Here is a 27,287-nt window from a genome sequence, read left to right on the forward strand (position 1 = left end):
TAATAAAGATCAAAATATACATTAAAAATTGATTTTGATAAAAAACTTGAAAGTTACCGCGTGTGTGTGTGTGTATGTATGTGTTTCTATATTAATTTATAAATAATTATGACGGCAAACTTCTCCGTAGTTTCATTATTCACGCTTATATTATATTGTTAATAAGAAGTTACATAAAAAAGCACGACGATGCATGACATTGAACAATCAAATATTGGCGAGGACGTACGCGGGAAAAGTGGCCGCAATTTACGCACGCGTAATCCGGAGGGAGGGAAAAAGCGTTCTAAAAAAAAACAAAAAATTCTTATCCGATATTCAATTTTCAGCCGGCCACAGAGTGTCGACGTCAGCTCTTATTTGCCGAAGTTGTAATGTAAAGCACCCAATATTTGCCGGATATGTGCGTCGGTGCCTGTTTCTACTCGGTGGCAAGGAATATCGCGCCAGTGCGCCGGATAAAAATAAAGCGTAACCGACAGGGCAAACGGGGTATTGGTGGAGAAGCGACGCGACGGTGTACACAACGAAATTATTGCTTTCCAGTTTCGCGGCATCGGGAGAGTCTCCCCTCCTTTCCTCCCCGATGGAGAATGAGAGTAGCGCGAAGAGAATTGAGGACGAAAAAGAAAAAAAAAAAAAAGAAGAAAAAAAAAATACGCGAGAATTATACGACAGTAGTGGTTCGGTGGTGCAGATACGGTGAGGATGTCGATGCAGCCTCTCTGTCAGTCGATCGGTTTTTTCCACCTGATAAAGTTTAACCAATTAACGTCCGCCGATTAAGTCACTTCGCGGCCACGATAGTGCCGGGGAAAGACATCGAGAGTTTCGGCTTATTTGTACACATCTGCTGGCGGGATCGGGAATTGGCTCGGATTTATCGAACTGTGCCGAGGCGAAACGTCGACGAAGGGAAATGGAGAAACGTCGCGCCGTTTGTAACCGCTTGCGGCTTTATTTACTACGGGCTTGTTTAGCGAAGCGTAGTTATAGCTATTGGAATATATTATCATCTGTGAATACGCGACATTCTAGTTAGATACGTGTGTCAATAATGTTTAGTATGCGACTTGCTTAAAATGCACGAGGACATGGCGCGTTGTGAATTTTCTCGGGATTGCAGAACGTTGCGACTGGTTACCGTACCACTATATGGCCAGCCTTGTTATAATAAGTAATATTATTATTTCGTGCTTTTATCTTGTAACCGATTATATGAACTAAATTAGTGAAAATGTTGTTGAGTAAAGTAGTGACAAGATTTCACGGAAGATCAGTATTTCACTGATCTTTAGTGAAAACACTCGCACTTTGCTCTTTGGTAATTATATGCTCTACCCTTTATTCAGTCACTTTTGTTAAAGTTTGTATACAATTATGTGGAGAATAGGAGCTTGCTATCTTATATACAACCTCTCAATGTTAAATACATCAAAATTCCTCCTTCTCTCGAGTCCTTTGTAGTTAGAAACTATTTACGTTTCGACATTTTTGCTAAGGCAAAATTATCTCTATTTTCGACAAAAAATACCACCGTGCACTTTTTACCGAATATCTCATGTTATTGTATATGATATTGTATTTTGATAAAAAAATTTTCTATTCTCTAGGCAGATAAGTTTCAATTTGATATTTCATCGAAATAAGAGACAAATGAGAGAGAAATGTAATGGGCAATAACTTTAACTTAAATTCAGTTGTGCTACAAGTATATTCATTTTTCAATTTTCAATTTTTTAATACATACATTTACAATTGAATACGTTTGTAATTGAAAAATGTTTAATATAGTACATACGTTAAAAATGTATGTTCCGGGCCGTTTGTTAATCTTCAGCATGAATTTAATGAGCCTTCCTTTTTGATTATTAATTTTAATTTGAAATTTGGCTGCAGCAACAAATATTGTGTATGTCAAATTTTAAAACTTCAATGTAATCTTTATATATTTATATAATACATACACTTATACATATTTATATCTGGGAGAACAATCGTCACAGGGATTCACAGACATTATTCAGGCGAAATGTTTCATCGTGTCAGTTCTTTCCTTGTGCCGATAGAAATATATTCCTTCATTATATTTCTAGTTGAGCATAGTCGATCGTCGACTCTATTTGCTTGAATCTCTGCACTACAGTTGGCTGCCATCGCCGTTTCGACCCAGATTTTGAAATTCCTTCAGTTACTTGCCCCGACTTTCGACGTTTCAAGCATAGAAGCGAGGTGGAAACGAGTTTATGGCGAATGGGATAGAAAAGAGCAGACATGTTCGAACCGATGGAAATATTTATGCCAGAAATTTTCCTCGGAATAACGGCTCGATTCTCGCGTTTATATAAATTTGGCCCTCGGTTTCTCGGTGTCTTGGATTTTCTGCAGAGTTTTCGGGACTGCGCTGCAAAAAAAGCCCGAGTAAAAGGTCGAGTTCGGCGATAAACTTATGCATTTTCTTACACTTTTCTTTCCTTACCGACCGCATTGTTTTTGCTATTTTACGTTCTACCCTCGGCTCGCTATCGACCTAACGCGTCACGTCTCGGGGGCATTCATAAATAAATATTAAATTTTCCGCAAATACAATTTTATAAATATAACCGCGTAATAATTTTTAAATTAGAATGTAATTAATATATGGATATTGTATAATTTTATAACGCGTTCTATTCTCGGGCTTGCTATCGATTACGCATCTCGGGGGCATTCATAAATAAATATTAAATTTTCAGCAAATACAATTTTATAAATATGAACGCGTAATAATTTTCAAATTAGAATGCATGTATAATTAAAATATGGATATTGTATAGTTTTATAACGCATTCCGAATAGACTGCGCATTGTGGAGACTTAAAGTATAAAATATTTCATTCACAAGTTACACAAATATCAATTCGGGCGTCAGTTTGGAAGTCTGTAGTCTGTCTCGCAAGAAAGCTCAGACTTCATACTCTGCGGAAAAGCCGCGAATGTCAGGTTCTCATTTAGGTATTCGTTTTGAAGTCTCCGCGAAGTTGGCCGGCACTCGAGGATCTAAGACACCTAATTTTGAAACTTCTCGCGTTACTTATGGCCGCCTGCCCATGTAATTTGTCGAGCTGCTGCAGAAAATTTATGAACAAAGCGCGGCTCTCAAATAACGAACTCCCGGAGCATCCACGTTATTCATGTGTTTCTTCTTTATTAATTCCCTTAATTTAAGTCTTCTTGAGCATTGTTTCTCTTCATAGTACCTTCATATTCAAAGAGAAGTAGCTCTTTTTATTATCAAAATTTTTTTAATCACGTATACTATTTAATCATGTATAGACTAGCTTTTCTAGAATAGATTGCATTGTTTTTTTTCTATTATATCTCATTATATATACTAATTATAAATTATAATTTGTTAAATGATGAAACAGCAAACAAGCATCTTTACTTAATTATGCGATAGCGTTCGAAATACAAGTGTCTAATTAATTTAAATGTTGCCTCGATCGTCTAATCCCGCACGTGCAGAGAACACAAGGTCGACGTAATAAATACAGACGCGTCGAAACGGTCGGATAATCCTCTCCGATCTCTGCCAGTTCTGTCTGACTTGTTAGTCTTATGAGAAGACGAGATTTACCTTTGTTCCATCACATTTTGTCGGTAATTTCGGTAGTAACGTTGCCGTTAAGCCTCATTATAATTTCACCGGGGCGTATTCCGACCACACCGTGTTACCGCGCCATATAGGAGTATTAAGGTAATGAGAGTTTTCCCACTCCCTGTATCCGTACCTTCGATATGCACGAGACCACGTTAAAGTGCAATTTTCCATTTCGAGGTAATGATTTGGTTCGCGAAAGCGCACACGATAAAGATCTGAGAGATTATAAGATAAAATTTCTTCGCTGAAAATCGCAGGCGCGTTCATGTTTGTTGTTCTATAAAATTATGTATCGTATAAGTAATTTGAGAGTTACGTACGTATATGTTATTCGCAAACATGATTATTTCACGATCGCGTCGACGTATTCGTATATAGAGATGTAGGAAATTTTGATCATTTGCTAAGTGATAATAGAAACAATCATATTGCAAATTCTCGCATTATTGTATTCAGAGTGAGCGTTTGATTGTGTTGGAACATTACAATACCGATACATATAGTATTGTGCGTTTGTTTAGATTGGACACCTCATAGGAGAATGGCGGCCATTATGCGTTAAACATTGGCGATAATTGATTGAGATTGACAAATTTAGTTGTATCAAATCTAGCGATTTGACGCTGTTCCTTTTGTAAGCTATCGACGATCGCAATTAATAATATATTTCTTCGCAAAAATACACTTCTTCGTCTTACATACGATTTTTCTCGTTGCATTACCTTTCGGCGATGGAAATGCGCGCTCGAGGAGTAAACTGCAGAGATATTTTCAAAGGCGGAACGCGCCGGCAGGCATTTACGATCAAGAAACGAAACAGGCATGTGTCGTTTTACGTAATCTCGCGACAGTGAGATTCGCTTTGTGCGACGCACAAAGCCACCGGCGCCATTTCGCCGAATGCCCGACTTTGTATGCATGTCTATTTCCCGAATACGTCGTTACGGAGCCGGAAACGTTTGTTCGAGGCTCATTGAATTTCCCGTATTTGCGAAGTTTTGTATACGCGATGCTGAAAGTAGAATATCGACGAATGTTTCGCGAATGCTTAAATGTGTTTAGTTTCCGATAACCACACGTCGGGGACGCCCTTATGCGCATGTTATTGCAAATATGCGATGCGAATATGTAATTATATGAGCTTGAATGCAGTTTTATATAAAGTTTAATAAAACGTATTGCTTATTTCGGTCAAAAAATAATGCAACAAGATAAAACTAAATATAAAAAAATTGATCTAGATTATATATCGATAAGAATTTATCTTTCACTTATTTTTTAATTCAATATTATATTAACGCACATATAGTATTGATTTTAGATTTAATTTCTAAGATGTTTGAGTTTGAAAGATCATGAAATTATATATGACTATCAAATTCAATTGATAACTATCTCTTGATACGGGATATACGCTGAATATATTTTCTAGCATGATAAGTAAAAGAGCACATAATGATAAAATAATTAATAGAATTAATAAAGCTGCTTTACAATTCCGTTTGATATGCGCGAATTTCGGAAGATGAGAGGAGAAAAGATTGGATCTGGAAAGAAGAGATGAAGACGTGATACTCATTATAATATTACCGGATAATCTCATACCCATTTCATACTAATCGATCCCTATCATTCTCGGATCTAAAAGTTAAAATCCAAAAATTAGAGCTGAGCTCCATAATCATAGATCGGAATTGCTTTGGGCGCCTGTTAGAGATTCTTCGAGAAGAAGATTTGCTTAGATCGCGCAAACAATGCTTCCAATCGCACATTTTTTTATGTATTTTTCACCTATTTACTTTGCTACTATATTATTATTATTTTTTTTACTTTAGATATACATATATATGCATATATTGCGGCATATATATATATATATAGAGTGACGTAAAAGCATACTATAAAATATTACGGCGGTTATGATTGAATGGCATATTGACGTACCTTTTGTAAATGAAACAGGACGGAGACGGGTTGCACGAGTATCACTCGTAAATTGTCAAAGCACGATCGCAGCTGCTGTCGAGGCAAAAGTTCTGAGAAAGAAAAGTCCGTCAATCGATCGTGCTTCATTGTGCGAAGCCCCGACCATTTTTCTCTACGGAACTGGGACGAGAGATCCGAGTTTTAGATACCACTCCGGGGGCGTCTCATAAGCGTCTGTGTATTCTCAGATACTCGTACGCTCGACGCCCACGCGTCTATCTAACAAAAAGTTCCTGATAAAATTCATATATTCCTCACAACATGGAGGGAAATATATATGCATATTGTGACTGACTTCCGCGCGCGTGGTGAAATATATGAATCACTTTTCGCTTTTTTCCGGTGACCCCGCGACATTTCTTTATGTATCTTCCGTTCGATTTTCCATGGTTACTAGCGAATCGCGCGCGTACATGTTTTTGCACAATCACTGTCATTCAGATCAGCATTTCAACGGAAATCATTGGTATTGTTACCGCATGGGAGCGATGTATATTTTTGGGATGCCCGTGCCGCGAGCGCTTATGAAAATGGATTAAATGTACTCCACGCATACGTAAAATTATTTGCTCTCCATGCTGATGATTTCATTGTTGTATTTCGCAAATACTTGTGAAAGCGACGAGGAGAATTACATTAAAGAATATCTCGTTGATTTAATAACTGATGAATTTTTTTTTAATCATTCCTTTATTTGCGTTTGCACTTTTACTTCAAAGGTCGATATATTATTGATAAGAAGTTGAGTCGCATTAGAACTTGAAACGCATTAACAGTAGAATAAAAACCTTATTAATAATATATTATTATACATCAAATAAAATGAATTTATTTTGCATGCTTATCTCTGATGAGATACATTTTAATTTATGGATGAGTATAAAGTCCAAGTGCGTGCAATATTCAAATATTATTTTCAGAATTACTAAATCCGTCGATGCTCTTCTGCGCTATAAACGTATGAAATATAACACTCTAAAATATAAGTTATTATTGTAATTACGGGATACAACGATATGTCCCTATATGCCTTCTATATATGAATCGGGAAAGAGGAGAAAGCTGATAAACTCGCGTATATGAATTGTATTTTATACTAGCATGATAATGGCGATTTTGAGAGCTTTACCGACAAAATTACGACGGTCGAAAATGTTATTATGCGCTTTGAATATGCACTACTGGTAATGCGGCATCCCTTTTCTCTCTCTCGTTGTCGAAATAAGCCGGGCCCGGTGATATATTAGTACCGCATAATAGAGTTACTGGTAATGAATGGCCGTAGAACGCCTCATTTTTGTTGGTTTTCGTGGTGAATGCAGTCATTGTGACATACGAAAATGTCAATCACCTATGTAAATTGTACAAGCGGGACCATCACGTGCTGTATGTTAAATTATATCCGATATTATCACGAGTCATCGCGATTAAAATTAGACGCGAATTTATATGAAAATTTATAAATAGAAATTTTGAATATTAATAATTTTTAGTAAAATAATTATATTATTAATAATTGTATTATCATTAATCTTATTAGATATGTACAATTCGCGTATATATCCTTTCTAATCAATTCCGTTATGAAGTTTGTCGCCATAAAATATCAACGATTATTTAATTCACGATGCGTAATGATAACACACGAATTCAAAGTGGTCTGAGTGTCGGCATAAATTTCACTTCGGAAAATATTTGATCTTCCGTGCGCTGCGCGCGTCCGCTGCGCGAAGCGAACTCATTTTCCAACATATAGCGAATAAATATTAATTATCCGTTATCGGACAAGCCATATATGGTGCGCTGGTTCATTCGATTTTATGAAAATATTATATGCCGGATTAATTTGCATTGACGATGCGTACCCACGCGCGCGATGTTGGAGATCGCGCGTAGTTTCTAATAAATTAAAGCATGAATTTGAAAAGCTAATCATTCTCCATTCATCTTTCTAGCTATATGAATCGATTTAATCTTTTGATATATTTGATATATCCTTTCGTAATATTTTCACACACAATCCTTCTTTTCTGTTAAATACTCTATTCATTGCATTATATTTCTATTATGAATATTGAAATTTATTTGTTAAATAAATATTGTCGCATAATTCATATTTAGTGCAATTAATTCTATTTTATATTATATTTTGCAAAATTTTTCAAATATACATGTGTAATAAATATTAAAAATATATTTACAAAGTCTCTTATAAAAATTTAGTGTAATTGAAAAAAATAAAAGTGGTATATTCGAGAATAAAGGAGGATTGAGCGCATTATATGTATTATGCGCGTTCAAAAAATTACGATCACGCCATTTGTCAAATGTAAGCTCTGCTCGAACATTTCATTTTCACGCCGTTATTCCTAATTTTATGGCATTATTCGTTTGGTACATTCACGATTGCATGTTTGCGCCGATTCCTTGATGATAAGTTAGATTTATGTAGAACTGATTGTTACTTCTCGCCAAATGAGTGTTTTCAATTGGCATCTTCCTTCTGGTCCCCATTCTCGTTTCCACGACCACTTTTCAGGTATCGGATAAAGAGAATGGAATCATTCCAAATCAGATTACAGCATGTGCTTGAACATTTAAAACGTTTTTGATCATTCTTCATCGAGAATCGTGGCGCAGACATTTCCCGATGTGAGAGAGAAACGGGCAAGAAAACGCAATCCGAGGAAACGTATCGCCGATCGATATCACAGTAGAATTTTCTCGAAAAGTAATATCTATGAAATCTTTATACACGAAGCGAATCTCGTGCCCAAATAGAAACATTCAATTTAAAACAAAAACTATATATAAAACTATAAATGTTTTATATAATATAAATTGTACAAATATGATAGAAACCGCATTTTTTAAACATCTTCACTAGTTTTTACATAATTTTTTTGTTACACTTTGCAGTAGCAAATTTATAAATATTGCAATTAGCCGAGCCAAGTGTTAGAAATATAAAACTTTTGCATTTAAATGTAATATTAATTTTATAGAAAATGAAACATGAAAGCAATATAAGTTGAAAATGCTACTAATTAAATTATTCGAGCGTAAGAAATGCGTTCATTTAAGTTCTGAAAGGAAACTTGCCAAGTGCTGCGAAACCTTTCTTTACGTTTCTGATTATTGTAGAAATTTTACTTGTTCTTTCGCTGTATATTTTTTGAATTCTATTCTACTAATAATAAAAAAACTCTACATATAAAAATATAAACGTTAACATTTCTAATTGTTAGAAAAGAACTCGCTGATTCTTTTTTACACAACGACGTAGATTTAAGTTATGTAAAAAGTAAGTTGTTCTGTTAATTGGCAAAGCAAAAATTGCGACTATTTCAATTTACGCTTGGTAGAGAATATTCTAAGAATGCAATTTGTAGCCACTATATGGTGAATTTTGCAGTAACCTCGGAAAATTACGCAACAAAGTATATGTAGATACATTGCAGGCTACCTTCTTTTCGCACAAAGTGCTGTACATATATTATACATGCACGCGAGAGGAAGAGAATATTTTATTAATTAATTTTATATTATTTCTGCAAATTTTCTCTCGAACAAAAAGCATTGTAGCTAGTCGTTAGATGTTTGCGATATATGCACAAACATGTTCCCTTTAATTACACGCCAAAGGTTTATTTACATATATGTATGCAAATTTTGTATTACACAAAAATACGTGTTCTGTTTTTATTTCTTGAGAAATAAATAGAGCGTTTTCGATCAATCTAATATTGGCACAAAGCGCAATGGCACAATATCGATACTTATATCGATTTTATTTTGTAAAATCATAACTATAATTTTTTATGAATCCGATATTTTAATCGCAAGAAAAATAAAAAAAATGTCAGCGAATATAAAATTTTCGTGAAATTATGACGTTTTTTTACTGTCAGCGTAGGAAAATACTGGCGCAATTAATGTCGATGCCATACGTGATGCAAGCGCGAGTTCAAAACTATAATATTGGTCGGACGTTTAATCGATCGATATTTGCTCTTTGACGCCGCCAGACATGCACTAATCCAACAATAATGCGACGCTATGAACCTATACAATCCGTCGCGTTTATCTCAATAAATATAGTCCCCTCGCTGTGTAGGCTGTCGCGAACAGACTGCGCCCATAGATAGTTATTTCTCTTCTCTAGATATTGCGCCGTAAAATGGTGTACACTTACGTGTCGTAGTGAATTGGTGGACTTGATAAATGTTTTTTACGGCCTGGAATGGTAGTTTTATACGAAGCTGCTGTATCAACTATTGTACCGTTATAAACGCTATCTCGCGCAATCAATCATTTTTTTTTCGTAAAAAGAGAAAAATAACTAAGAAAAAAATGTATATATTTTTAATATATTTATTAAAATATATTTATATTAATTATATTATATACTATATATTTATTATATTATATTATATTATAATTATATTTTTAAATGATTAATAAATGATAAAGATCAATTGGACCTTTATTATTCATTAATTGATTTTATTATTTGAGCCTTTTTAAATTTTGTTTGAGTATTTTATTTTATATTTTTTAAATAATTTTTAATAATTTAAAATAAATTTCTTCAATTTTAATATATTTATTTAATTTCTAATCAAGGAAATATTTTATTGCATTCTTTCTTCGAGAGCTTTTAATTCAATCCTCGTGGAGCTATCAAAAAGACATACTCTGGCATTTCATGTGAATGCCTGCCGCGTAATGCGCTATCATATGTCCGCTCTCATTCAGCTGCCAACTGTTGCGACGAGAATCTCACGCGGAAGTATCTTTTGGGTGTACTATGTCAGGTGAAAAGCGGCGAGGAGAAATACGATCGAAGACGAGTGAGGGCGTTAAGGGATAAAACGGGGGGGGGAGGGGAGGGGGAGAAGGAGAGAAGAAGAGGAAAGGGAGGAGGAAGATTTCACGGCATGCATAATTTCTCAGTCCACGACTGCGTCTTCCCGTTACAATGAGCCGCCTTGTTCGAGCGTATTATCAGCGTGTACGTGTACAATACAACGCGGGGAAAGCGTTCGAGAGTTTGTATAGGAGCGCAAGCTTTGCTACGATACACAAGGAAGAGGGTTGTATAGACACCAGGCTCCAATACAATTGCTTTTACGCCAAGTTTTCCCGGTATAAGGTATAGGCTATGCCAACTACCAACCCTGCGTCATGGCGCTCATAGCGGATATCCGCGAGCCATCCTACCACGATATAGTTACGGTCTAACGGCGTACCTTATTAATAGTTGCACTTGGAAACTGCAACGCTCGTTGCATAGCGTCCCGTTTGCGCAGCGAAAGATTAACAATATGTGCGCGGGAGTTTCTGCCGCGCTCAGGCAGAAGAACCCTCGACCGCAGAGCTGTTTGTCATGAGAAGAGATGCTTCCGAAACAAAACACCGCTGCCGTTCAGTTGTAAACTGACATTCCGGTTCATTAACGCCCAATGTATTTTCGTATCGCATATCGGTGAAAAAGCAATTGCTTTTGGCATTCGAGAGGTATTATTTATTTGTTCGTTGAGTTATATCTATATAATTTTTTTTGGCCATTCAAAAAGACTCATAGCTCTTTACTGTTTTCTTCATATATATTTATTTCCATTTCCCTGTATGAAATATTAATTGTAAAATATTACTCGGAATAAATTATATAATTAAATGGGACAAACATTATTGATAAGAATATAATTTTCATTGAGTACTTGTTATGAAACGTAGAATAGGTAGTCTAGAAGCAGAGAAAAAATTTTGTCATTGTGTGAAGGACCGGTGCATTATTAAAACAGCGTAAGATTTCATGCAAATTTTACGCTGACGTAAAAGTGTTTACGCGTTAGATTTTGTTGATGAGATCGCTGAATATGATTATGAAATAAGCGAAGCTTCGGGCGATCGCGACACATATTTACGTGCCATTTTACATTGAGATAAATTACAGACACACGACAGTTAGACGAAACTCCCAGAATTAATTAGAGTTCATAATATCGCCGCCGTTTCGCCATGCCTTTATAGCGTTTGATGTATCGCATCGACCTTTCTCGTGCTTCTTCTTGTTGTATTTTCATCAAATTTACTCAGTGATCTTACTTCAAACTTCTCGCGATACTTTAATGCTTCAATATCGACGTTGTCAACATTGCTATTCCGATACGACTATATTTAATTAAAGAGTCTCGGAATTCCTAGTATTTGTTATACACGTTATCTATTCGATTTATAATTATTGAATATAAGATAAATTAACCTATAAGTATTTTTTCCATTCTTTTAATTAATATTTAACGCGTTATAGAAATGTTATATTGAAAAGATAATGTAAATCTCTTTTTTTATTTTATGTGGATTATCCACATAAAATAAAAAAAGAGATTTACATTATCTTTTCAATATAACATTTCTATAACGCGTTAAATATTAATTAAAAGAATATATTTACGATAAGAACACATTATTTGTCGAAATAAAAGAGTTATTAATATTCATACATATATATATATATATGTATATACTAATTTAAAAAATTATTATATAATACATGCAAGAGATTAAATCGACAATTGAATGGAAAAAATACTCAGAAAGATATATATTTATACATTATATATATATATATCTATATAAATGTTAAATCTCCCGATAAAAATTTTTCGCGTATATGATAACAGTTTTTAAAATGATTTTTAATATTTACTTACCTGCTCCGCTACACCGGATCAAACACGATATCTCTGATGCAAAACAGCTGTAAAACAAACTTGCGTATCGAAGCGTGTATTATTAGAATAGATATCTCCTTGTAATTTCTACAGCTTCTCTTCTGACATATCAGATCGAAACTGATTGACGCTTAGGGATAGACCCAAGTTAATTACGTAGAAATCTACGTAAACCACGGCCGCGTTCTAAGCTGTCCGGTCTAAGCTGTCATTATAATTAATTAATTAGTCGTATGAGATGACTTAACGGATTGCCGGAGATACGCTAGGAAATTCCATTTAACTAGAATAACGGCTGAATCATAAACTAGATGCTCTGCATGTAGTTTTGGCACAAAACGAATAAGTAATCGCGCAATAAAAATGATTAGTGTGCGCGCGTACGGAGAGGAGAAAGAAATTAAAGATAATTTTTATAAAACAGATGAAAACTTCTTACTTTTGCCATTATCACTGTTATCCTGCGTTAGTGGTTTCGTAGCAATTACGAAGCATTGAAATAAAAATTAATTACTGTTAGTCAGTTTGTTAATGCGAGTTGGGGAAGTTGCATGAAAAAACAATAGAAACAATTGATTTACAGCCTTACTTTTATTAACCGAAAGCCTAAACTATAATAGAGAATGCTAATATGTATATATCTTCTATCTATATACAATAAACCGATTTTTCACGATATTTGATACACAATTAACATTTGGCAACTTGGAATCAATTATTTCTTTCTTTTATTTTTGTTTGGCAGGAATCACACTTAGTCTTCCACAATTCAAGAATTCGAATGTACTCTTTCGAGTGTCGCAAATCTGCCTCGTAACGTGATATTATCAAAATCGAGGAGGCTAAATCACAATCGTTCGCAAAATCTTCTCTATCGCGATATTTTAAGGACGACGATGTGAGCTTCTTACGCAAATCCGCGTTCTTCCTTAATTACATTAGTGCTGATCATTAGAACTATCGATACGAATAAGTATAATATTGCTTACGCAGCACTATAAAGAATTTCATGGATACATATCTGTATCGTTATGCCGCGATGTGTGTCTTGCGTTATTTACAAAAAAGAAAAAATAAAATGTGTGTCGTGCCATGTACGATACGAGTAGATGGGTCTCGGAAATACGAAGGAAATTTCAAAAGGTTAAAAAATCAGTCTTCTCGTACGAGAGATTCGAAGTTTCGAGGGGGAGAGAGTTGATACGTCGTTGTTCTATTTTTGGTAAAGCGGCGGAATCACTCGCCTTTAACAGCCGGTTTTCATGATACGCGCCGTAAAAAAAGATCCTCTTTGTGAATATTCCTCTTGGTAAAAAAAACTCTTGTGCCGAATTGCTAATTTATCGCACGCGTTTGATTCTCTTGCGGGAGGAATTCTCGGAATTTTCACGTTCTTCCAGTCTTTTGGTACAAGGTTTAGACGCACCTAAATCGCGCATCGACGCTCGCCGATGTATAACGAATTAATGTATGATAACGAATTTACGCTCGCGAAGGCGTTCTCGCAGTAGAAATCGCGCTGTTTAACGAAAGCTTTGTATTCACGTTCTTTTTTGCTTTGTCGTATTTCTCTCTTCGTACAATGAGCATAGTCACGAGTGTGATTTGATGAGATAGTACAAAAATTCCTCTACATTACTGACATATATATATATATATATCGTTGTCGATTAAAAAAATTTTACCAATTGGCGCAGTTCTGTCTTTTGATCATTTGCTACAAAAAGTCGGATATTATGTGTGTGTCAGTGTCTTACCTAGATTATGTACGCCAAATAAAAGAGATTACGTCGATCGGCCGTCGTGACGGCCGGAATAAAGTTATCACGATCATCGCACATCGTTCCACGATGTAACCGATATAATCGACGGTTTCCCATATGATTACTCGAAACGATTATGGTGCTAATAGTTTGAAGGCCCGATGCCACACACGGTCGTCTTGTTTCTTGTCACGTCTCTCTTCCGCTCGCGCGATTATTAGCTGTAGATACTGGTGCAAGTCGACACGGTTTTCAGCTCAATGTCATGTTGAGCGGTCTCTTTACGAGACTCCTTCGCCTTTTGCTACGAGCCGAGAGGCGGCGGCCCGATGTTGCTAATGAAACTCGGACACGCGTTCTCTGCCCTGTCACCGCTCTGTAAGGAGAAGTGCCTGTAAGACATGTACTCTGGTGGATTCGAGGACAATGGCTGATCTCGCTTAATCGTCGCGCGTTGCTTCTTCATCTTCATGTAACCCAGAACGGAAATCAGCACCACGAAAACGACGAAGCCCATACAGCTGCCTACGATCAGGCCTAGTCGTCTCGTGAGGATACTCGCCAGACTGCCTCTATCGCTCACCGTACCATCGCCCACTATCGAATCAGGCGCGTCCAAAGTTCTGACCTCGGTGCACCGGCTCGTAGGTGAATTCACCATCACGGGCAGCGAGGATCCTTCGATCACGTCGTCGTGTGTGGCATTCCATTGCCAGGAACCGATGTCCTCCGGTATCGGCGTACCCCAGCTGCCTAAGCCGAGTACGCAAATCAGGTATCGCGTATCGGACGCCAACTTTGTCAATCTTACCGAACGTGCCTTTGGATCCAGCAGTTTACCTCGTACCTGAAACGCCGGTGAAAACGGGCATCTTGTTATCAACATGCGCGCGGTTTCTTATCCGAGGCTTGAATAAATAAGAAATGGACGTTTGACGAAATAATGCAGTGAGTTTTAGTTTCAAAAATTACTTTTTTTTATGTGAAAATATATATGTATGTGTGTGTGTGTGTGTGTGTGTACGTAAAATTTTGTTCTTTTTTTATATTAAAAAATATAAATAATTAAATTATATTAAAAAATATAAATAAATTAGACTAAAAAAGAATATAAACTACAAATTTTTAAAATGTCGGAAAAAATTTATAATATAATAATTTCATTAATCACAAATTATTTAAAATAATAAGCAGAATCAAATTTTATATGCAATTTACTAGAGAATATTTAATTTCTAAATGGTTATCGCTGAGCAACCCATACTTTTTTCTACGTAAAATTTCTACTTTTCTCGCACAATTATAAAAATCTTACCTCATCGACATTGTCCAAGGCATGATATGCCACTTGGTATCCATGGAGGCCGGAATGATTTCTGCTTTGCCACGATACCAGAACGGAAAAGGGCTGGATGTCCTGAATTGCGAGTTTCAAGACCAGCGGAGCGGAACAAAAGGCGTGGGGGTCAAGATCGAGGAAGACGAGACCCCGCAGCTCGGGCGGCTGTTCGCATCTTAACAAACCGCCCTCGACGTCACCGACTCCGACGCCATTTCTTCCGCGGCTACGACCTCCACCGACTCCACTCACCAATTTCTGATGGTCCCTCAACCATTCCCACAACTCTTGCGATTCGCAGCCACAGTGTAAGGGGTTCTCTGTTAATAACACCATTTCGCTTTTATTGCATTCGTCAAGATTGAATTAAAAAGCGAATTTCATAAGTATATGTACACCCACAAAAATATCATTAATTATTAATTAAGCTCGAATTAAGCTTATGTAAAAATATACATATTCGAGAGAATTTAATAAGTTGTTATAATATTAAAATATTCACAAAAAGAGCTTTTTATATATATATATATTATAAGAAGAATTTTCTATATATTATTATTCCATTTAACTATAAAGCAGAATGTCGTACTCTCTTTTACTGGAAATTTAATCCATAATTAAAATCTCACATATAATAAATATAAATATAAATTTCTTCTCTCGCGTATGCTGTAACCAGTAACTGATTAAAATTAATGACAAATCTTATGCATCAGCTATTAAATCAACAATTAAAATTTATAATTCCAATTCTCTCAATACTTAATGATTTGCATAAAATATATCTGCGCGATTCATGAATAAATAAATTAAATGATATTTTATCATTGTGTTGAGATTATACTTTTCCGTAAATTTGGTTGAAGGGAAAGAATATATTTTTTTTTACTGTGATATTTGCTTTAAATAAGTTTCCGAGAAATTTTAAGATGCGATAGTTTAGTTTGCAGATACCATTAGAAGTCAAAATTAGATAGAGTTATATAATAAAGTTATATAATAATAAAATTAGATAGAGCAAACTTGTTTAATTGTTCTAGTATTGAATATTGATTCTAGATGATAATAAGTGATCGGCGATTAGTTTTCGAGTAGTAGTAACGTCATTCGGATCGATAGTCGTCGTATGTACGAGAAAACTCTCTCTCTCTCTCTCTCATATATACACACACGCACACACACACACACACACACACACATACACACACACTCTTTGTCTTTGTTCGCTTATATTCAAATTCAGCGGTTTTTATCGTTGCTCTCAAGAAAAAAGGCAAGGCGTTCATGCAAGCGCAAAATTAATTATAAATACTAGACGTGTCTTAGCAGCTCACCTTCAGCTCTCAGGCTTCTTATTTGCGTCTCAAGTGGCCTGAAAGCGTTCAGTGGCAAATTCTCCAAGTAATTTCTACTCAAGTCAAGTAGACGTAGCTTCTTCAGGGGTCTAAATGCCTCGCTGGAGATGGCGTTTATCCAGTTACCGTAAAGATGCAGCTCGACCAGGCTAATTAAATTCTTGAACGTCACTTTGCCGACGATGCCGATCTGATTGTAGGACAGGTCCAGTATTTGAAGTGATTTGAGATCTTCCGGGAACTCCTCGAGCTCTTTCAGACGGTTATGCGTTAAATTGAGTATGCGCAAGTGTTCCATACCCTGAAGCCTCTCCTTTGGCAGGATTTCTAGACTGTTCATGCCGAGATGGAGAGTGAGTAGATTCGGCAGGCTTCGAAAAGCGCCCGGTGATACTCGAAGAATGCAATTCTGCCCTAAATAAAGATGCAACAATGCCGGGAAGGCCTCGAAATCTTGCGAGGTTACTATACTGAGATTCGTGCCGGATATGTGCACTTCCTGAAGTATAGGATACATTGCCTCCGATGGCAGATCGTGGATTTTATTTAAAGGATTTCGAGTGAGATTTAGCCATGCAAGACCGGGCAGGTTCTGACCCGAGAGAGCCACCGCGGGTATTTGCCGAAATTTATTTTCCGATAGATCGACTCTTCGCAACAAAGACGAATGCGAGAAGAAATTCGCCGGTAGCGCATTTAAATTATTGTTACTGAGATCCACGGATATCAAACGTGATAAATTGGCCATCGCAAAGCCCGACATTGTTTCGATTTTATTGTGACTCAGATCCAGTTCTCTCAGATGCTTTAAGCTGGCGAAACTGGCCACATCGACGTTGATAACTTCGTTGGTGGACAGTGTGAGAATTTCGAGATTAAGGGCACTCGATAGCGCCGAGTATGGAATGTCTTGGAATCGATTGTGATCCAGACGTATTTCTCGCAACGATAGCAATTTGTCAAAGATGCCCGGTGGCAGAGTACGCAGATGATTACGATTTAAATGTAAACGGGCGAGATTCAGATTCAGCAGAAAGATAATCTCCGGCAGCTGGCTTATTTGCGAATCGTCCAGTAATAGCTCTTGTAGAGCCGGCAGCCCATTGAAACACTGTTCCGTGATCTGACTGAAATTATTGCCGGATGCCGCCAATGTCCGAAGACTGGGGATATGCAAATGCAATAGCGCCGACGCTGTGAGAAAATTGTCGTCCAAATTAAGATCGAACAAGTTATTGAGTCCGCGAAAGGCGCCATTTTCAATCATGGTTATTGAGCAGTTCTTCAAATTCAACGTTCTGATTGGCAGATCCTCTTGAAAAATTGCATCTTGTAAAACGGTGAGATAATTGTTCGCCAGATCCAGTACTTTGAGTTTCTTGAGCGCCGTCAACGCGAAAGGATCGAGCCTTCTCAAACCGTTATTCTGTAGATATAGTTCCTCGAGTTCATGCAGTTCTGAAAATGTCCTTGCCGTTACGTGACTCAGCTTGTTCATGCTGAGCTCGAGGAATTTCAAAGCCTGCATCGGTTGAAAGGCGGCGTCCTCGATTCTGGATATAGAATTGTTCGTCAGATAAAGACGCTCCACTAAAAGGAGATCTCTGAAGAGGGGCGCTTGGAGATGTGTTAACTTGTTGTGACCAAGCCACATGATTCTGACGGACGCTTGGCCGCGCAGAGAATCGTTATGCAGCACCGCCAGGCCATTGCTATCCAATTGAATGGACACCAAAGAGCTTCCGCCGGAAGATGACTCCGAGGCGGATAGCTGAAAGACGTCGCCAAGCATAGTCAATTGATTGCCCTGTAGATTAACGTGCTGTAGACTATTCAGCGTTCTTAGCGCGCCCGTCTCCATGGCAGTGATGGCGTTGTTTTGCAAATGGAGCTCGAGGAGCGCCGGAAGCGGTGTGAAAACGCCACGCTTCACTTCCGTTATATGATTATCCTGTAACCGCAGCTCGCGCAGCTGATGCAGCTTGACAAAGGTGCCCGGTTGTAACTCGCGAATCTTGTTACCATCCAGAGAGAGCGACGAGAGGTTCTCGCAGTGCTCGAGGAATTCCCGCGGCACCTTCTCGATGTAGTTATTACTCAGATGCAATTGGGCCAGCTGCGTGAGACTCGTGAGACCCTTGGCGTCGATCCTTCGAATGGCGTTCTGCTGCAGATACACCACTGCAAGACTGACGCTGCCGGCGAACGCATCTCCCGGGATCTCAAGAATATTGTTTTCCGCCAGATAAAGTTCCCTCAGCTCGGGTAGTCTCGCAAATACACCGCCGATGTAGTGAATGTGGTTATGACTGAGCTCGATCGTGCGCAGCCGTTCGTTTCCCTTAAATGTTGCCACGTCGAGGAAAACAATTTTATTGTGACTCAAGTCGATCGATTCTAGATCCTTCAACGATACGAAGGCGTCCTTGTGAATACTCTCGATGGAGTTGTAGTAGAGATAGAGTGTGAAGGATCCGACAGGGCCTGAAGCAATCTTCGGTCAGTTTCTCAAAATTGTTGCTGCTCAGATCGAGAATCAGCAGGGAGCTAAGAAGGCTGTAACCGTCGTCGGGTAGTTCCGATATCTCGTTCCACGCAAGCCTGAGCGAAACCAGGCTCTCGAGTCTTCTCATGGGAGCCATTGGAAACAGCTTCAACTTGTTTTCGGCTAGATCCAGATCGCTCAGACTGTCTTCGAGACCCGCAAATGCGTATTCGGAAATTTTCGATATTTGATTACCCTTCAGGGTCAACTTCATTAGCTTCAAACCGTAAAAGCAGTAGGACGATAGATCTTGTATCAAATTCGTCTCGAGGTCTAGAGCAGCGAGTTTCCGTAATTCGGCCAATGACTTTTGAGGTACGTGAGGTAAGCGACCGGAAACTAGTGCCAAAGATTCCAGGCTATCCTTCAGATTCGTGAAGGCGCCCTCGCTTACTTCCCGTAAGGATGAATGCGATATCTGAAGATGCCTGATTTGCGATCCGGGCGGAAAAGCGTCTTCTCTCAGTTCCTCGATGCTCTTGTCAAGCTCGTAAACGCTCAATGACTGCACCATCGTGCCCGTACCTGCAAATGGTCGTAAAGGGCACGACCATTAATTTGAGACTATAACATGGACTTTGAGTTTGACAGTAGTGGCTAATTGCACATTTCATTAGTTTTATGAGACGTTTTGAAGAAAATAATTTTCTCTTAACCCTGTTGTTCACTTTACATTAAAACTAAAAATAAAAATGTTGTAAAAAAACATGCGCGCATTTTTCATGTAAATATTAAATGAAGTGTGACGAGTAAATTTAAAGCGCGCAATCGATGTAGCCGATATTTTTATGGATACTGTTCAATGTATTTTCAATCGCAATTTTTAATTTACTCTATATTATAAAAGTTATTTTGTAGCAATTATGCGATATTAAAATATGCATTTTGAGAGAAATTTAATTTTATATCTCGATTTTTTTAGACTTTTTCTCTTTTGTGCTTTAACAAAAAAAATATATCAAAACTCATATGATTGAAATATATTGTACATTTATTATTATTTATAATATTTCATCAGATAGACGAAATATTATACGAATGTTATACGAATTCTCGGTATGTGCCTCGTTTATTCTTGTTTTAAACACATTTAACGAGATTAAAATCTCTTGATTCCTAAATATTGCTTATACTTACCGCTTATACTTAACACGCTTTGTAATGTGGTTCTTAGAGTTTCTTCCGTAGCGCCAGCGCATTCTAGAAAGAGACCGTCTTCAAAGTTATAGCAAGGACAGCCCGGAATTGTCTCCGACGGCGGACATTCGGCTATCTGAGCTAAGGCTTTAAATATAACAAAATTCTGTATTAACAGAATTTGGAGGATCATTCTCGCGATCCACTGATTTATAGCGCGAGAATGCTCTCTCCGTCGTTGCGGATCTCGCGTCATCCTATCGTCACATCCGTAATCCCGTTTTTCGCCTGACAGATTGCAAGGAGCTTCCTGAAATTGAATAAAAAAAAATTTAAACTAGCAAATTTGCGATATATTACATTCAATAAAATTTTCAAAAATTCGATAAAGTTTTTTCTAACACATTTACATCTAATGACGCAAACACAATGTTCTATAAATTGCAAATTAAAACATTGTAATTTATTTGATTTTCATTATATATTATAAGAGATTTTCATAAATAATATATTTTAGTTTATCTCATCAAGAAAACTGCATCAGTAATTTTTTCTCGTTTATTTTATAGACGTTACGATTTTCACTCTCCTCTTAAATTGATCAAAATCATATTTTTTTATCAATTACTGTTATGTCATTTTTATAATCGTATCAAATAATAAATTATATCATTATAGCTTTGGTAAAATTTTTCCTATTTCACTGACAAATATTTACGGCTGCCTTTGCCATGAGAGATTCTTGTCTGAATAAATCTACGAGTAAAGTTAAACTTCGTCTGCCAGGCACTATGCAGCGCATGTTGAAGTATGTTTACGAAAAAGTACGGCCGAGCTCTCGAGAATAGTGCGAATAGCTTCCTTGAATAACAAAGAGTCCACGTTTCGCTAAAACGGAGTTGCATACGAATACACGAGGACATAAAAATTATTTGACTCTATTATAAGAAAAAATTGTGTTTGTAATTTCGTGAGACATTCTTTTTTTCGTTAGCAAACAAAAATTTCTCTCTCTTTTATTAGAACAACTTTTATATAATATATTTCTGTGTACATATAATATATATGCGAGAAAATGTATATTATAAAAATATACATTAAAGATAAAAAAACTGGATCTTATAAAAGCTTTACAGAAAAAGTCTCTAATGTGTATAATTGCTGATAATGAATTTAACATGACGATTGTATGTACACAAGTATAATGTTTTTAATTTGAGTTCATCTACCACAAGAGAATATTATTGAAATAGTCATTGGTGACAATACCGCTTGTCAAATCATACTAACAAGTTTTTATCTCGATGACGTTCCATTTTGATATATTTTATGAATTGTCATCTATGTGAAGCGCGTTTCCTCAGTATAATCATATTTTTTTCTCAATGAATATTAAATTTTGATTTCCTAACATTTAAGAGAAAATATATCAAAATTACACAACATTATATTTTCATTGTAAAAATATTTTATAATAAACGCGGCTTTTTATAGCTTTAAATATGATACATAAATATGTCATGCAGACATATACAAAGTTCTTTGCGCGTAATCGAGCGGCGGCAATAGTCGGTTCAGAAATCTGTATCACAAAGACGTCTAGACCGAATCGATTTTTCGCAAGTACCAAGCCGCGATATCGGGCCATTCACACTCAACTGAATCGACGAATGCCTCTTCCTTCTGACCCCGCTGGAGAATCGCGGCATGAGAAGCCTCAATAGCGGCACATCATTCTCATCTACATTTACATTTGCGCTACTGTAGAGCGACGATATCGTATAACGCCTTTACGATCGGGCGATAAAACACACAGTAGCGTATCACGAGATGCGAGCGAGCCAAAGGCTTTGAATTCGAATCCAGCAAGGCGCGGGTGCGTGCCTTGCCGGAGAGCACTCGGAGGAGATCCTTGAAAGGATCTTTCACGAAATACGATTAACGAACTCTCAAAAGAACTTGATGTGCGAATTAGACCTTATATAATCTAGTTATATACAACCTAGATCCGCTGTAAAATATTGTAGAAATTTCTTTTATCAGTTCGATATTCATTTCAAAGGAGATATTCCTTATGAAGAAAAAAAAGAATTTTTTTCTTCATAAGGATATTGGAACATTAAAACGATATTGCAAAGCAAATAGCAATTCCGCTATTACACACATAAACGTATGTACATTAACGCGTAAAGACGTCGTGACAGCAAGGTAAATGAATCCCTGACTTGGAGGGTAATAGTATCGGATCCCTTCTCTGTTTGCAATTGAGCAAAGGAGTCAACGTACTCTGATTATTTCGCAGCGAGCGATTAAGGGCGGATTCACTTGGAATTCAAGAAACGTTTTCAATTTAAACATTAATCTTCGTAGAGAGAAATGCCGGTTCAGCATTATATCGGAATCCCAAAGCTATCTTTCTCCTTAAGTATTTCGATCGAGTGACTGGGCAAACTTGGCGCGCCCGATATATGTATATATCGATTCTTCTATTCGCTCTACTGATCTCGAGGAATATGTTGTTCGTAGGACATACACCGCATTCCTGGCACGATCGCCATAAACGCTCCGTGCTCTAGGAATCTGGTGTACGATGCGCCATTAGTAAACTAAGATATCGCGGTTACGTGAAGCTCTTCGATTTGGATTATTGGCACCTGGTATTGATAGAATTAAGCCGCGGCGACAAATGGATTAGCGGACGATCAATTTTAGCAACGATGGACGGCGCTTGACACGTAACGGCATTTATGGAGATGAATGTTCAGTACTCTATCACTGTTACTATCTATAAGACTGACGTATAATTGACGTATAATTGCAAAATTCCAATTATATTTATTGATATTTGTCTTTATTCCGCATGCATATTCTTATATCGATATTTTAAAAATATTTTTATTTTAATAAGATTTAATTGTAAACTTAATAAAAAAAGAAAAAAATTTTCATTATCTCGTATGTTCGACAATTATCGATTGGCACCTTTGAAAGTTTTATTAAAAGATATGAATGTGCGCGAACAAAGAGTTTGTCTAATCGGACAAGAGGTTCAAAGCACGCTCTTCTGTGAAATCGATGCGATAGAGGATTATAACTTGTGAAAAGAAAGAAAGTAGTTGAGAATTCAGTGGAAAATGCGCTTTACGAGACATACATCGTTTCGATCTAAGTGTACGGTTATATACGTACTTCTCGAGAGCGTACTCAGTGCTTCATGCAACACCACTGGTAATAAAGCGCGAAAACGTTTCTCCGCCGTGTTTTAACGCGATGAAAACAGTCGACGCGCACTTCTGCCTGAGGAAAAACGAAACGTGTCTCTTTCAGCACGTCTATTTCCTCGTCAGAATCTCTCGCCTTTCCCGAAAGAAATTTCAGCAATAGAATTAAAAGGTTTACGCGTGCTAAAAACGTCTCCCTTTTTCGTCTCTTCCTGATTTCTTTTGTTAAATTATTTATTTGCTATTCTGTCATGTTTGATGACAGAGAGTGACAGAGAGAATGACAGAGAGTGAACATTTCCGATAAACATATAAATGCATTAAAATGAAATATAGAACATAATTGTTTCAAAAATAATTTTTTTTAATAATTTTATTAAAGATTCAAACTCACATGAAAATTTTGTGAAATATTGTATTCTCTACAAAAAAAAAAAAAAAGAAAAAATATGATAGTAACTTAATTATTTATATTTTTATTTTTAAGCAATTAAACTTTTTTACTATATAAATCTTTTTTCCACAAATGTTAATTCTAATTTTTACAATCTTATAATTATAATTTTTTGATAAAGAGGATATTGTTTACAAATGATATATATCATAATAATCTAAACTTTCGCATATTTACATTTATTTATTCGCATGTTTGAATAATTCATCTCATCGCCATGTTAAGCATAGTCAACAGTTTCTGAATTTCGTGATATACATCAAATCGATTTAGGAACAACAACATGTTGTAATTTCGAAACTACTATTTTGACAAGGTAATGGTGTCTTGCTTTCCCAATAGCCAGGTATTTATACAACACGACTTGTGAACTTCATGGTTCAATTAGCAGTCGCTCTTTTCGACACACCGTGTCAACAACATGTATGCGCATGCATATTAATTACTTGACGAAGAGCTTTGATATCCTGTAGTTACACTATGATCAATTACTGTGAGGCTTGCTCTCTCATTAGTAATTCTGATGTATAATAATAAAATTCTGATGTATAATAATATTACTAGAATGAACGTTGAACAAGAAAATCATTGCATTGATTTGCATATATATATGTATATATAAAATCAATTAATTCCAAATTTATTTAGTTTATTCCAAGTAATTCACACATTTAATCAATTTTAAGTATTTGAGCAATGCCGCGTCGCGATATTAATTCGAATGTTTATGATTCTCTGTTTCTACGTCATTTAAGGCAAGGGGCGATTAATTTTCTGCATACTCCGGCAGTGTCAGTCGAAACTGAACTCAGCCCTGTTTTTACGATTTATAACGGCTATTGTATCGCGCTTCCCGTCGTAAACTGCGCATAATTTCAAGAATACGCCACTATGATTGCCGTATATAAAACCACGATATACGATATGCAGATAGGCAGTATCGTAAAAGCGATGCACTAGTACTCGCGATACGCTTTTTTCTCGTGACTTCCTCGTGAATGCTGTGACTGCGTCTTGAAAGATTATCTACCCCTTCCTGTAGTAACTTCCCCATGTGCGGTACGATTTATCCGGGCCACGCGGTATTTTGTGCACTCGCGAAACTCATACGTCACATATTACATTTGGTGGTTAAATGTACTGTGAATCTAGTTCGTTTATCAGAGCATTCGAAACGATTTGATTGTAAATCGCGCACGCAAAATTCACTTTGGAAAATCTTCTGTCGTGTAACTACATGTGCGTGTACGTATACACATATGAGCGTTTCTCATTTTCTTAATATCGGAATTAGAAATTAAATAAAATGTATTGGAAAAGTAATATAACGCGTGAAAGAACACGGAACGACAATGGAAAATAATAAAATTAATGAGCGATATCGGAAATAAATTATCTGATGGATTTATTGGGAGACTACATCGCGACAACTGCTTATCCGATCGGAATTATGATAGAAATCTGTGTAATGCATAGGCACGAATAACGCTTTACATGGGGTATTAAGGTCAGACGGGCACGTTTGCTGGGACAATGCGATAACAACCCTCGTTAAGTTTGATTAGCACTAACACAATCATTCTGGCAGTTAAATTTACTATGTATATGTCATTAGATTTGCCTTAATTGCAATTATGTTTTCATTGTAGTGCAATTACGATTTAATTTTACCCTGTATTAACTTTTAACGTCGTCCTTCGATTAATTAATTTCCACGCCGTTCAATTGCGTCTTCTTTCCTATAATATTCATCTTTGATCAATTAAATCTCCATACAATATAACTATATATTTTTTATTATATAATTTCTAAAAAAATGTGTATAAAGAATTATTTAGAAAAAAATTAATGAACTCAGAAAATTTAATAAAAACTCAAAATCTATTGTGGCATAAATAACCAGGAAAAACGTCCAGTCAGTACGATCACTGGAATCGCGCAGGTAAAAAAGATTTATTTTTATTACCAAAAGCAAAAACCCAAATAAAATCGAAAGACTGATGTTGGTAAAGTGAAAAAAACGAAGCATCGATATATGAAAAATTTATCGCTAGCCACATAATTTTCTTAGAAAAGAGAGCAAAAGAGAAAGAGAGAGAGAGAGAGAGAGAAAAATTTCTTAGAATGGTTTTATTTTTATCTTTTCTTGTTTATAATGATACTGAATTTATACCGATAATAGAGTATGACTCTTTACTGAAGTATATTTTCTTTGTGCATGATAAATGATAAGGCATTGCCTCAGGAATGTTATATAGAATATCTTTTCAGTCATTGTAGCAGAAAACTTACTCGTGTATCTCAATATATTTTACATATTTTATATATCACACATATTTATCTATGGGATATATCTTGAAATAAATTTGACTTTGAGAAAAAACAATCACACTTTAATCTAACATTATTTTCTTTATCTACATTATTTATATTATTTATAAATAAATCTCAATCAATAAATCACTAACAATTAAAGATTTCAATCGGCGTTTACAAGAATTGTGCAAGAAATTCAATAAATCCTATTAAAAATAATTGCGTAATTAATGTCAGATTAAACACGAATTTAAAGCGAAGATTATAAAATATATATATATATATATATATATCTGTCAGAATCACTTATCGAACAAATACAGTTTAAAATAGAGAAATGATTTAGTCGAAGCGCACATCACGTTTATTTTGTCAGACGAACGCACTTTCTTTAAAATGGTTGATCTCCCTGCAGGATCTCTTTCGCTCACAGAATCCGACTGCTTGCGGATATTGCTTCTCTGTGCATCGCCTTTTAACTGGTTTACCTTGTTCCTTCGCGAGAGGAAAGCAAAGCCGGGTTTGCTAGCATCGAAGAAGCTACCAATTTCCGCAGCGCCTATCCTCTTTCCAAGGTTTTCACTTCGAGGATCTCTGTTAGAAGTGGCTGCGAAGAATCTCTGAAACTGGTGGGTTAAGTGAATTCGAGGTGTCCTGATTTGGATTACCACCTTCCAATTTTGCCGTCCTCGATAGTTAACGGGGGCACGAAATTTGCTTTAGATCTAGGACCGCGATCGCCCCGAGATTTGCGTGATTCGAGAAAGGCAAAGTCTATCTAACTTTGC

At 36.4% G+C, this 27,287-nt stretch overlaps 1 protein-coding gene across 1 annotated transcript in view; it reads right to left on the reverse strand.

Annotated features, from left to right (window-relative positions):
• Positions 1–12,941: 12,941 nt before the first annotated feature.
• Positions 12,942–27,287, reverse strand: part of LOC126850226 (chaoptin-like) — a 76,471-nt gene continuing 62,125 nt past the window's right edge. Inside the window, 5 exon segments of the mRNA XM_050592978.1 lie at positions 12,942–14,979; positions 15,448–15,791; positions 16,806–19,285; positions 19,287–19,896; positions 20,509–20,818. Coding sequence (XP_050448935.1) covers positions 14,437–14,979; positions 15,448–15,791; positions 16,806–19,285; positions 19,287–19,896; positions 20,509–20,764 — 4,233 coding nt within the window. The 5' untranslated portion in view covers positions 20,765–20,818 and the 3' untranslated portion in view covers positions 12,942–14,436.

This window comes from Cataglyphis hispanica, chromosome 6 (genome assembly GCF_021464435.1).
Source record: "Cataglyphis hispanica isolate Lineage 1 chromosome 6, ULB_Chis1_1.0, whole genome shotgun sequence".
NCBI lineage: Eukaryota > Metazoa > Arthropoda > Insecta > Hymenoptera > Formicidae > Cataglyphis > Cataglyphis hispanica.